Consider the following 14,678-nt stretch of genomic DNA (forward strand, 5'->3'; position numbering starts at 1 on the left):
GATACTAAGCACCATGCCTTCCTTGGGTCAATAATCTTCATAGCTACACTCTGCTGTAATTATAGTCACTCATACATTTTCAGTTTCATCTGCATTTTGCCCAATGGTCTCTAATAAGGGATATATGTTTTAGCATACATTGAAAAGGTACACCACCTACTTGGCAGGAATTTAAATGTGCTAAAGATACATTGTGTGTATTGGGCTTGTCACTGAATGGCCAACGTTTGAGTACAAGGTATTTCTATGAGTACTATTACTGGCACATATGCTCCACAGCCATCTTCCTCTCAGGACCCAAAGCTAGACAACTGAAATTTATTCATTTTAAGGTACTCATGTACTATTCGTGTCATCATCTGCTGATAAATCCTAACATACTGTATTAACATAAGAATAGGTTTAAATCTCACCAGGTTCATGGTCTTTCTGGGGTGTATCTATATCTTTCAGAACTCTGTATGACATATTAAAAACATATTTGCAAAATAGATAAGAATATGTTTTTCTTCATTTGTTAGACAATGTAAGAAAGTTGCATATATACACAATAAATACATGTATACATGCAGTTCATGTATTTAACAATCTCTGTGAATTTTTTATATACTGAAATTAAATGTTTTCCCCAGTTATACAACTGTCATTGACTGTGGGACTGGAGCCAGTCTTCTTCAGATGTGGAATTAATTTGGAATACAAAGAAACTGACCCTATTCAAACTAAACTGTTTTATCTGTTCTTTTATATTATAAGTCTGATGTCTCTTTCACACTCAGAAGTCTCAATTTTCTAAAACAGTCCTTGGCCAAAAAAATTACTTTCATTCCTTGTTCTTTTTAACTTGTGTATGTTCAAAGTACGACTACAAACACAGATAAAAGGAAATTGGGGTTTTTTTTCATATGCCACAGAAAAAGCTTTCAAAACTCACCCTTTCTGTCCGCAAAGTATTTTCCCTTTAGATTAAAAACCCATAATTCCTGCCAAGACACAGGATCAAATATAAACACACATCCTACTTTAAATAATTTTTCACAAAAAAATTGCCAGAGGGAATAAAAATAGACAAAACTTTATAAGTCATCCTACCTCTAGAAATTGCATATTACTAACAGAATGAGAACAGTTAAAAGGCCATACATGATACATTCCACTCTTTTCCCCCCATTCAAAAAAGGGCATGCTACTTTGAGTTAATGAAAAGTAATTATTTTGTACAGTGAATGTTCAGTGAGAAAGATGACACATTAAACTAGCTGATGCCAGTATATTTAAGACCACAGACTTCTGCCACACATCTCCAGTGTGTCTGATTTGGAAACTGAATAAGTCAGCATAGCTGACAAATGCCCATTAAGTCACTGATCAATTATGCCAAGATCAATAAGAAAGGTTACTTTAGTTATTGGTTAACACTTTGCTATTATATTGTCTTTCTGGAGGCCCTCACCTATGCATCTTTTCCTATTCCTTCCTGGTAGGCATTTCTGTGATTTACTCCCTCATTTACCATGGGACAGTCATAGAAGGAGTTTTCCTCTAACTGGGTGAGATTCCTTTCTCCTGCAAAAACCACCACAGCAACAAATGTGCAGGAAGTCAGACTAGATGATCATGATGGTCCTTTCTAACCTTAAAGTCTATGAGTCTATGATGCATTTGTTAGAAAAGGTCTCCTTTAAAAGTGCCCACGTACAGGCAAAGACCATCGTTTATTTTTTTTTAATCTGCCATCAAATACATTAATTTTTAGATTTGTGGGACTCTATACTTCCATGGCACCAAAGCTTTCCACTTCCAAGCACAATTGATCTACCTGCTGCTGGGCTCAAGAGCATTCTATCACTCATGTTCACAGAAAAGACTGGTGAGTTTTTCATTTGGTATAGATAATGTTTCACTTGCTACTGTTTCACTGTTATGATTCTTCCAAAGCCCAATAACATGATTTGTTTCAAATCTGTAATTAGCCTACTTTGACGCCTTAGGAAATGTAGGTTTTGTTCTTTAAGATAACCTGCAAAGATTATTGTGTGTTGTGAATTAACCTTACGATTATGAACAGAGGGCTATATCCACAAAGGGACTTAGACACTGCAGACCTAACCCTTACATGCCTCACCATCCAATGGAATCCATGGCCCCAAGTTAAGCACTTAACTCCCTATACAACACATGGGGGGAGTCAGGTGCCTAAGAATGAGCTCCACAAAAGCCAGACAGCTGAGCAGGGCTACAGGCCCTACACTAGCCAACAGGCAATGGTGCAGCCTATGCCCTGAGCTCTGAGGAAGCTCTGCTCCAAAATACAGGCCTATCGCTACTTGGGATTCTCAGATGTGAACCATCTCCTGGAGTTATGCACCAAAAAGCTTCTTTGGTTTTTTATTTTTTTTTGCATGAAACACAAGGGAGAAGAGAAGGCAGCAGTCTCCATTACAACCTTTAGCCCAATGGTTAGGCAACTCATCTGTGTTAGGTGAGTGACCTAGTCACTGGGATAAGAGAGATTCTGCTGTGGGTTTCTCTCAATCTGTTGAAGCTGTTCCACTGTGTAAAAATAATTAAATAGCCATTGGGCGACAGAAAGAGAATGAATAAAGTCCAGCGGGTAGGGCAATCACCTAAGAGGTGGGAAACCCAAGTTCAAATGCCCTCTCTACATCAGATAGAGGGGGGAATTGAATCCAGGTCTCCCATATCTCAAGAGAGACCTTCTCACCCTTCCCCTCATCCCCAAACATCTCTTGGGCTGTTTTGTGGGAGTTTAGGCAGCCTCTGAACATGCCTACCAAATCGAGCCCCAGAGGTGAGAAGTGTGGCAATGCCATTGGAGTATCCCGCGGGGGCTTAGGCATGAGATAAGTGCCTGGATGCCCAGACTGAAGCAGCTGTGCACCTGCTCACTGGCATAACCCTAGGCACCTAAGGGACTTTAATGGTCGAAATCAGGTGCCTGGAAACTTTAGGTGGCTACAGAGTTAAGCAGCAGCTGAACAAGGGTTTTGAGGATCTCAGTGGCACCTTGGGCACCTATGTCCAACACTAAGTCTTTCTGAAGATTTAGCCCTCTGTCCCTTTCTGTTGGGAGAGCTCAGCATAAAATTATAGGGTTAATTTATTAAAAAGGTCTCAATCCAAGGTATTTACCCTTGGGGAAGGCAGATCAGTCCAATCACTTTAAGTGTTCAGTTCCTCCTGGCTTGATACACTACAACTAAGTACTGACATGACAATCACCTTCATTGTGTCTTGATTTCAGCTAATTATATATGGCAGAATGCAGGTCAGAGGTGAAGCTCTCAAAAGATTGATATAAAGAGAAATGAGACTCTGTGCAGGCTGCAAAAAAGAAAAACAAATGGAACCCAGCCTTCTTTGGGATGAGGGCTACACTTTTCATTAGAAAGAGAATCACTTGGCCATTTGAGGAAGTTCATTAGAAAGAGAATGTGAGGAAATTCATTAGAAAAGAGTCACAGGATCATCTTTGGAATTAAACACACACAAAATGCACATGAACCAAAGTGTTTTGAAATATTCTGGAACCCATGTAATATTTATGTACCACAAGATACTTATATAACTACCAGCCAACACTATGTGTTTTCCTGGAAGCTGATTATCCTTAGGTTATGCCTACCAACAGTTAGTTATGGAAACAGTAACTGATGTATTGCTCAGGGATAAATTTACTAGTAATACATAGTATAAGTAATAGATGAGAGAGAGAAATTTCCAGGTGCTTAGAGGCTTTGCCTGGCTTCATCTCTATTCCTATATATGCCATTTGGTTTGGACCCCTGACTTCCAAGTATGTCAAAAATGTTTACATGCAAATAGTGGCACTTGCATATTTGTACATGTAGAATTAGGAACAAGGTTTAAAAATCTGACATGTAATATTTATCCCTGAAGAGCTTCAGAACAATTAAAATATTTGTGAAAATGTGACCAATTAGCAAAAACAGTACACAAAGAGGTCCACTCCTGTTCCCAGTTGAATAACCTCTTCTAGAACTGTTTCCAAACTGAGAGAACTGATGAAAGTCATAAATCAAAATGCTGGGATCTGTTGTTTTGTTTTGTCTGTAACCTGAATGAAGAATACAAAGAAATGCAACCGTTTTGAAAGGATTCAAGAATCACTCTTCTTCTTGACGGGAAACTGGTGTGTAGCTGTGTATGTATGTGAACTTTTGTTGGGATATGCAGAGAGAGTCCTTGTTGACACTGCCGTATTTAAAGTAATAATTTAGTTTTATCCCCAAATTTTTATAACTATGAAATCTCCACTAGCAACAGAGTAGACTTGTCCAATCCATGATCACCATTTGTATAGATCAGAGCTTTGCCTAGGCTTTGAATCCCTTGAATATTTAAATCCGTGGGTCACTGTAATAGCTTTCGACAAATCTGCAGTTAAAGCATTAAAAATTCAAGTAATACTCAGGTGATCCCTTCAGATCCTACCCTTAAGACCAAATTTTCAGTGGTCAAAGGAAATCTGTATAATTGAGAAGATGATATAAAATATTCTTTACTTGAAAGACCCTTCCTGTATTTCACTCATTTCTTGTTTCCAAAAGCAACAGGCTCCAAGGAAAGACAGCACAAGCAATTCCTGTAAAAGCTGTAGACAACAATACAAATAATTTGATGGCCACTTGCAATTAAACACAGTCATATCAACACTAGGCGAGAGATTTACAAGGCACGATCTTAAATCAAACTCTCTCTCAAATTGTCATCTGCCCAAATTCTATTGTTGGGATTGGCATGGATGTTTCTGTGGGACTGAAATGTAAGGATGGAGACTGCTGAAAGGCAAATGATTTTGATTTGACAAGCAAGTTTCTGTACTTCCTACCTCCCAATGTGCAAGTGCAGAGGCCAAAATTGCTAATGTGAGCTTATCCCACCAAAGACAGATATAAATTTACATTATTGCCCAACATTTCACTTTGAGTCCTCCTCCCTTCCCCCAAATTCTCAGCTTTCCCTGCTACCATCAATCACTTTTTCCATCATCCTTTCTGACACAATCAATCCCATTGTTCCCTCCTCTTTACCAGTCTCCTCATTTCCCTTTCCCTCCATGCCCACCAATCTCTTCATCCCTGACAGGTTTACACTCTGCACCCCCTCAGCTCGATCCCAAACAATTAACTCATTTTCCTCCCCAGTCCATCCATCCCCAGCTGCCTTTTTCTCCTCCAAATCCCTTCACAGTCTGGCCCTCCCATTGCAGCGAGAGGGAACTTCAGGGACAAGCTACTAGAAGCAAGCATTTCACATCCCATTAGTCTCCTGTTCACTTGTATTCCTTACTGGTTCATTGCTCCCTTCTCCAGAATTAAGGAAACAAACATGGCACTCTGCAGCAGCAACTGTTTTACTCTCCTGTGGTACAAGACGCTGATTTATGGAGTACTACAGCCACCATTTGCTGCTCAGTAAGTTAACCTGGATCCAGGGTGAGGCAGAGAATAACTGTAGTGCAAGTAGCTAAAGGAGAATCTCAAGATAGGGAGTCTACCTTGAGGAATGGTAGCTGGGTAGTATAACAGAGAACAAAGTACCACATGCGGAAAGGAGGTAACAGGAGGACTGGAGGCATGCCCTTTGAGTGACAGGGCATGGGAGACTAAAGTTGGGATGGGGCTGTAGAGTCACAAAACAAAATTTTTGGTAGCAAGTGGTATAAAGTGAAGTGGCTGGTTTTATATACCTAAAAATGCTGACTGATTTTTATTAGGATTCGGGCTTAGGGCCTCTGTTTAGGAGACAGCTTTCCTGGGTTCTGCTTTTGGCTTTTTGCCCAAGACAAATGTATAAACGCTCACAAAAACAACACATTATTAACTGCAGAGATCTTAGCTAACATGTAGTCATCTCATAGGACTATTACACACTACCAAACAGTATACTTGTTTATTTTTTTCACCTAAAGAAATTCAATCTTGTTGGATGCAGTCCAGATGAAAAGGTGCTTAGGGACAAGGGTCATGAAAAGAGGAGAAACAGTTATATCAAAAATACATTAAAAAAGAAGAAAACCCACATCCTAAACAAAATCAGTCACCAGCGATGGAACTACTAATCACTATGGACAAAAATATTTTAAGTGAAAAGTAAGAAGCTGCCAGACAAAGAAAAATGAAAGACTTACCTCCATTTCATACATAGGTGGCCCCAGGATATCTTTTAAGGCATGGAAATCAATTAATATTGGCATTTCAGGTGGCAGAGCCAGGTCGGGTGAGTCACTGATGGATTCTGTTTTTGCATCTTCTGCCACATGCTCTCTGCAGTCTAAGAAAAGAAAATCTCACTTAGGGTTTGTAATAGTATTTCTTAACACACAGATAAAATTCTTTATTACCACAGAAGAAAACAAAGACTCAAAAGATCAGGATAATTAAAAGAAGTTTATAAACAACCTAAAACATTTAAGTCTTTCAAAAATATCCACTTATCAGATAAGAAAATACTCAAGACAAGATTATGTGCTCTCCAATTTTACTATTATGTTTAAACATCAGAATTATTTTAGTAGCTTAGAAGGGATAATGTTAACTCAGAGATGAGGATGGGAGAGACGGAGTAATGTTGACCTACAAATTATTTCTTAAAACTAGGTTGTTTAAAATAGTAAGCCATTTAGTTATTGAATCCACAGAACAAAATGAACAAAGTTTGCTTTGGGGTTTATGTTCTCCCTCAGATACATGCATGCATGATATTTGTAAGGTCTGATCATAGCTAGTGTACCATTATGTGGCAATAAACATGCTTATAGTTATGTCTTTTGTTAGTATTTTGTAAATATAGTCAACATTGCATAGTATTGCACTCTTTTTGAAAGGGGCCAAGGACTTGAATATTTAATTGGCAACACTCAGAATAAGTTCTATAAAATGAAGCAACTGTGTGACGGGTTGGATCACAGAAACCCCCTTGGGAGCTGCCAACTGATGTGCCAAGACTACTTCTATTCCTGTTTTCCCTGCCAGCTCAGGACTCCAGCACCCTGTCTTGCTGAGCCAGACAATCCCGTCTGCTCCAACAAAGACCCAGGGTCTGAATTACTTGTTCCAAAGCTGCAGGTTTACCTGAAAACAGCTCACAGAAGTGTGCTTGTCTTTAGCACTCAGATGCCCAACTCCCAATGGGGTCTAAACCCAAATAAATCCATTTTACCCTGTATAAAGCTTATGCAGGGTAAACTCAAATTGTTCACCCTCTATACCACTGATAGAGAGATATGCACAGTTGTTTGCTCCCCCAGGTATTAATACATACTCTGAGTTAATTAATAAGGAAAAAGTGATTTTATTAAATACAGAAAGTAGGATTTAAGTGGTTCCAAGTAGTAACAGGCAGAACAAAGTAAGTCACCAAGCAAAATAAAATGCGCAAATCTATGTCTAATCAAACTAAATACAGATAATATCACCCTTAGAGATGCTTCAGTAAGTTTTTTCCTCAGACTGGACACCTTCCAGGCCTGGGCACAATTCTTTCCCCTGGTACAGCTCTTGTTTCTGCTCAGGTGGTAGCTAGGGGATTCTTCATGATGGCTCCTCTCTTTGTTCTCTTCCACCCCTTTATATATCTTTTGCATAAGGCGGGAACCCTTTGTCCCTCTGGGTTCTCTCCCCCACCCCCCACTGGAAAAGCACCAGGTTAAAGATGGATTCCAGTTCAGGTGACATGATCACGTCACTGCAAGACTTCATTACCCACTTGCCAGCACACACATATACAGGAAGACTCACAGGTAAAACACAGCCATCTGCAGACAATGGTCCTGGTTAATGGGAGTCATCAAGATTCCAAACCACCATTAATGGCCCACTCTTTGCATAATTACAATAGGCCCTCAGAGTTATATTTCATATTTCTAGTTTCAGATACAAGAGTGGTACATTTATACAAATAGGATGATCACACTCAGTAGATTATAAGCTTTGTAATGATACCTTACAAGAGACCTTTTGCATGAAGCATATCCCAGTTACATTATATTCAATTATCATATTTTTATAAAACCATAGACAGCACAATGTCACAAACAGTACTTGGACTATGCCTGTATCAGACATTGTTTTGCTATATGCCTGCAATTAGCTACGACTATCTTGCTTTTGTGTTCAATCTTGTTTAGTAATACATGGGTGTAGACCAGTGCTTCTCAAGCTATCTGATGTGGGGGACCGGCAATTTTTTTTTTCCAATGTGCCAGGGACCGATGCCATATTATTATCCTATTCGACACTCTTATGAGGAAACTCGCCACGGACCAGCAGCCGATGGCTTGCGGACCAGCACCAGTCCACGGACCACCACTTTGAGAAGCACTGGTGTAGACAGGTAGGGGACTTGGGGATTCCATTAATAAACAAACACTGAGCGCAGAAGAGAAGCTAGTTATCTCACTTGAAATCTATCCACTTTTATAGTTATGGTACAAAACTACTGATTAAAGTGATATTCAATACCTTTTGTTAAACACTCCAGCGCACCCCCTGCCCAAATAAAAAGTTATCTATACCCCTGTAATATCAAACAAGGACAATGAAGTTTGCTGTTCAGCAGCTCTACTTCCCTCTTCCCCCACCTCAATCAACAGATTCCATTCCTGTCTTCCAAGGAGTGTGTCCTATCAATCACTGATGACTGTCAATTGGGGTGGCAGAGAATGGGAAGCCTGCTACATGCAGTATGTATAAAGAAGGAAGCCGTCTGTGTGGAATGCAAACATGTCTCACTGGGGCTCATCAGATCCTGACATGCTGGATTTCACATTATAGGCACTCAGAGGGATGCATCAACCCAGTCCAATAAAACTCACCTTTTTTGCTGCAACCCATAAGCTCTCAAAGAATACTCTAATTTCTTCAGATTCTCTCTTAGATGGCTGCTTGAGGCCACTTAGAACTCTATGCACAAAATTGACTTCCCTAGTTTGTACGGTGGCTAGCTGGGTTCACACTGAGCAAAACTGAAGTCAATAAGAAAAACTCCAAATGATTTCAATGAGACCATGACTTGGTGGAGTTGCTTTGTTTTGAAAGTTTATCCCTGCATTGGGATACTGTACTACTAAAATGAGCGCCTCTATTCTTTTGTTGGATGTGCTGTCTCTCTCCAAGGTGTCCCAAAAATTAACATTACCATAATGAAATTCCTAAGCAAAGATAAATCACTTCCAGATAAGCTCTTATAGACATATTTGTGTGTTGCTTATACACCTTACAGGGCCATGCCATCCAACTAGCCTGACCCTTAGGCCTGCTGTACACCTAAAACTTAGGTCAACCTAGTTACATTACATCACTCGGGGCTGTGAAAAAATTCAAGACCCGGGCAACGTATTTAGGTTGACCTAATCCCCTCTCTAGATGTAGCTAGATTAACAGAAGAATTTTTCTGTTGACCTAACTACCGTCTCTCTAAGGGGTGGATTTACTATAGCAACAGAAAAGCCCCTTCTGTCACTGCAGTGTCGACCCTGCAACAGTGCAACTGTAGCACTCGTGTAGACATTCCCTTTTAAACAAAATACCTGAGGGCCACAAAAGAGGATAATCCAGGGATTTGGGTACTAGCTTGAGATTCAGGCAACCTGGCTTCAATTCCCTGCTCTATCCACAGGCTTCCTGTGTGATCTAAGGTAAGTCACTTTGTCTCTCTGTGCCTGAGTTCCACATACATAAAATGGGGATAATAGTACTTTTCCCTACCTCACATGGGTGAAGATTAAGAACGGCTCAGACAATGGTAATGGTGGCCGTATAAAATACCTTGATAGATAGCTTCAAAGCTCTCTTAACCTGGTCCTAGACTATTTGTGAATGTATAATTCTTTGCACACTTGTGACGCAAAGAACTCCTCAGTGACAACTGGCAAGAGCATTACAAGGATATCCTGATTCTAGTATGTACATTTTGTTTCACCAAAGAATGTGATGCGATGTTTTATCTGAAAGCCAAGGTCACTGATCATTTTTATTGTTCTGAAATGTATGTACAGATATTACAAAAGTAGTTATGTATGTATACTGAAAATATGATTCTGTATCACAGCAGAAGTGAAGAAACAAGTTTCCTGTCAGACAGGGGATATTTATTCACCTGTATCTCTGTTGGATATGAGGAGGAGACAAGGAAGACACGCCCTTATCCAGCACTTACAAAGTAGATGGGCAGCATGTTGACATTCATGAAAGAAAGATCTGAACCAGCCTTGGTTGCAAATATTGCAGAAGATATTTGGGATGAGAGAAACTTCTTTAAACAGGAGGTTTAGCCTGTTAAATCTCTAGAACATGTTATGATTTTGTTTCATTGGTTACCTTTTTGTTTCCATTATCCTTATTCATTATCTCTTGGATAATAAACTTATTGTTTTCAATATAAATACATCTCAGTGCTATGGTAACAAGTTGCTGATCCTGAACTGAATCACAGTACACTGGTGTGACAGCAGACCTGGTATTTCGGTAAGAATTCTGTGGATAAGGGTCTGGACGCTACAAGGCAGCGCTTCAAAGGGGTCAGTACGCCTATTCTTAACCTGCAAGGCAATACTAGGGCTGGCACTACCCAGAGGAGAGTGCCTGGGTGGCTAACAGACTGGTGGCATCAGACAGCTGACACCCAGTTAATCATAAGCAAGTCTCCCTCTGCTGAAGGCAAGAGGGTTACAAGGTGACTCAGTCTCAGTACCTTTGACAAATAGCTTCAAAGCTCTTAACTTAGACTATTTCTGTGTGTATAATTTTTTACACACTACTGCCTGCCTGAATAAGCCAAAGAATTTAAACATAGCAAGTGCCATTTGTACTTTATTTGTGCTCAGCCTCCATGTTTCCTGGCACACAAGTGATAGTGTACTGAAGAAGATAATGTAAATAAGGGCTCAGTTGCCTGTGGAGTTTGATCCAGATGCAGAAGACTGATTACCATTCCCTTTAGAGCATTATGCAACATACTGGAAATATCCAGATGTTTCCACGGCAGTGTTGGTGAACGTTTTTATTTGTGTGTATAGGGGTAGTGCCTAGATGCCCTGTGGCCCCTAATGTGCTAGGCACTGTACACATATGCATAATGATGATGGTGCTACGCCAAAGATCTAAGAATAAACTATCTAGGAACAAGCTAATAAAAATCTAAAAACTTATTTACAGAGGTAATTCCTTATTACCACATGATGTAAAAGATTCCAAAACTTCCCTCTCCCCACTATACTATTTTAGGAAATAAACTTCTGCTGGTCCTTTAAGAGAAGAATACTTCACATAGCTTCTTTTCTTTGAAACTTCTTTCTCTCCAATTCAAGTGGAGTGTTCTTACGTTCAGTGTGAGGGATCTACTTTCCTCCCACTCTAGTGGAGGCTCGTAATTTCTATGACTATTAATCAAAGATACCTATGAATAGTCCTTTCCAGACCAACACTTTCAAATATACCTCTACCCCAATATAAGGCTGTCCTTTGGGTGCCAAAAAAATCTTACCACATTATAGGTGAAACCACGTTATATCGAACTTGCTTTGATCCGCTGGAGCGCGCAGCCCCGCCCCCCTGAAGCGCTGCTTTACCGCGTTATATCCGAATTAATGTTATATTGGGGTAGAGGTGTACCTGAATTAATCTATTTAATTCAGCACTGAGAGTTGTCCTCTTTCATAAAGGAAACCCATGTATCAGTGTGGAATAGAATAAGACGCTAAGTCTACATTTTATGAGGCATATTAATAACTGCTTTTTTATTAGCACTCTCAGGTACCCCCTTATGAAAAACAATGCAAACGCTAAAAATCAAGGAAGTCGCTTGTTAAATCACCATTAACATTCACACCAACTTCAGTTCACATGTGTTGACACCGAAGAAACTTCTAATTATCCCAACAGACTTTTCACATTCAACATACAACCATTAATTACTTCAAGACACCTCCTCAGACTGGTGACCCTCCAGTGGTTCATGCTTTATATCATATGCTGGACTGGGATTTCTGCTGAGGCGGTATGCAAAGGAAAGCACAATGGGGTAGAATGGCTATGAAAAGAGTAGAAGCTATAACAACAGCAGAAGCATGGCCCAAATGTTATGATTCTGACCCCTAAGCCTCGCTACACTAGCAATGTATGTTTGAGTCTGCATCAATTTTGGCAAGGCAGAACTAAGGCACAACTACGAGCTAGGAGTGTGATTCCCAGCTCGCATTCACATACTCACACTAGCTCTCATCAAACTAGCACAAGTATAAATAGTAGTGTGCTGTTGTAGCACAGGCAGTGGTGGAACAGCTTAACAGTGCTGAGTATAAACCTGCCTGAAACTGGTGGGTATGCACTCACTGCTGCCACTGTCCATGCAACCCCAGCTACACTACTATTTATACTCATGCTAGCTCAATGAAAGCTAGTGAGAGTATGTGTACACAAGCTGGGAATCACACCCATAGCATGTAGTGTAGACATATCCAAAGAAGCAACCACTGTGTATTTCTCTAGCAACTTGGCTGGAAATGACAGTGGAAGATTAGTGCTATCAACTCTGTGCCTTCAAGACACGGACAAGCTGTTAATTATTTTTAAGCAGATGGATAATGTTGGATTTTTTTTTTAAAGAGACTAAATATTCAGGGAGCATAAGTGCAGCTTGTTTTTGTCCTAAATCAAGATATTTTAGTCAAAGATTTCCCCCCCAAGCAAATATATGATTTCCACATGAGTATTTCTGCCTGCTTTTACTCTGCCTAGTTCTCTGTACACAACTGAAGCATACACAGAGGCTTCTTGTAAACGAATCAGTAGTTAATTGCTAAGGCCATATGCCTTATTAAAAAATAAGCTTCTGTTTTCTTTGTGTTTAAATAACCTAATTGAGTAAGCCCTCTTCTATATTCTGTAACAATAACGTAAGGCACTCAAGACTTCCCCATCTTCTATACAATTAACTTCAACTCTGACCTTTTCTTATGTATTAGTAAATTTAAGCTAAATGTTCCAAAGCCTAATTATAACCAACACTAATTTTTTTTACTACAAAGATCACACTTTCTCGCTTCAATGTCTTAACACATAAGCGGGTGCTGAATATGGGGAATCCAATAAGTACCAAATAATCAGTTTTGCATTCATTATAAACATATACATGTGCACATAAAGGCACAGCCATAAATCATGATGTAGGTTACATGACACTCTACCTAACTATTATTTGCAGTGTTTTTGTAGACACGTTGGCCCCAGGATATGAAAGAGGTAAGGCATGTGAGGTAATATTTGTTATTAGACCAACTTCTGCTGGTGAAAGAAACAAGCTTTTAAATTCCACAGAGTTCTTCTTTAGGTCTTGGTAGTTGGTCTTCTCTCACTGATCTACCTAACTGTCTAGAAACAATTATTCAAGAACTATTTAAAATTATTAGATTCAATGGGAAAGAATAAACTCAAATCTTCAAAAATAATTAGATGGGGGTTTTGGGAGAGGAAAAGGAGAGGTAGGGATAGAATCTAGTCTGTTCAAATTTAGCCTGAAGGTAAAGGAATAAAAATAAATACATAAATACATAAAATAAAAGGATGTATGTGACTGATGTGCCAAAGCCACGACAGGAACGTCATACTTCGTGCTGGGAACTAAATTTTCTGTTCTATTATCATGACATTACTTCAAAAATAAGAATTGTAATGTTTAAGTATTTTAACAATTTAGAACAAGCTCAAACAGAAGAGGTAGCCTGTTTTAGATTCAGACATACTCACAAATGAAACTAGAGTTGCTCTTCCAAAGCCAGCCAAGAAAGAAAAAAAAATTGTTTATGATTCTGAACAGCTCAAGTTTAATATCTGACCCCCAATTATAAATCCTTCCTTTTACAATACCTCCTTAACTAGGAAATATAGTGCTACACACAGCCAATTAAGAGTTTTAATGCACAGAAACGTATTTAAAATTGTTGCATACAGATGACAGTATATACTTTTAGTTTAATATTCAACAGTCCCATAAGAATAAAAGGACTGACAAGGAGTTCAATTTTCAAGACTGCAGCTTTTTTTTTTTTTAGGAATACAATGAAAGTGAATAAGCAGAAGTTCTGTACAGTTTGCTCACGCTGTACCAATAAATGTCTGTCTTCTGATAAATACTGGTTTCCACGCAACAAATTTGGTTAACATCAGCTAACCAGATTGTTTCACAAACAGAGAGTTCTGATTATGTCTGTTGACCAGAAGTGAAATAGAAAACTTGAAAATAAAATTTAAACAATATTTAATGTATCATGCACTGCTTTAGTGCATGGCTACAAAAGGAGGACAAGAATTAAAAAAAAAAAAATCAGCATAAAAACAAACGGTTTTTGTCCTTAAATGCAAGAAGGGGAAAAAGGCAACATTCTCTTCTCCTTAACTAATTTACAGTGTTTACCTGCAAGAGCCCCACAGTATGAGAGACCACAGACCTGGTATTCCCTACATCCCTCCAAATTAAGAAGGAAATCCACAGAACTGCTTTATAGGTGGCAGTTAGGGTGAATTAGACGACAGTGGTGGTTCTTATCTTCCTCAACCTAAGGAGAATTTTGTGGGAAAGCTGTTTAGCACCAGTGTGTTTCATAATGCCATTCCACAGACAGTATTTTACTGTAC

The 14,678-nt window shown here is 39.2% G+C and overlaps 1 protein-coding gene across 1 annotated transcript in view; it reads right to left on the reverse strand.

The window, feature by feature from the left end:
- Positions 1-14,678, reverse strand: part of LONP2 (lon peptidase 2, peroxisomal) — an 86,172-nt gene that overhangs the window by 12,182 nt on the left and 59,312 nt on the right. Inside the window, exon 12 of the mRNA XM_026652628.2 lies at positions 6,176-6,318. Within this exon, the coding sequence (XP_026508413.1) occupies positions 6,176-6,318 (143 nt within the window). The remainder of the gene's footprint in view (positions 1-6,175; positions 6,319-14,678) is intronic.

This window comes from Terrapene carolina, unplaced genomic scaffold, assembly GCF_002925995.2.
Source record: "Terrapene carolina triunguis isolate 2854851 unplaced genomic scaffold, T_m_triunguis-2.0 Scaffold130, whole genome shotgun sequence".
Lineage (NCBI taxonomy): Eukaryota > Metazoa > Chordata > Testudines > Emydidae > Terrapene > Terrapene triunguis.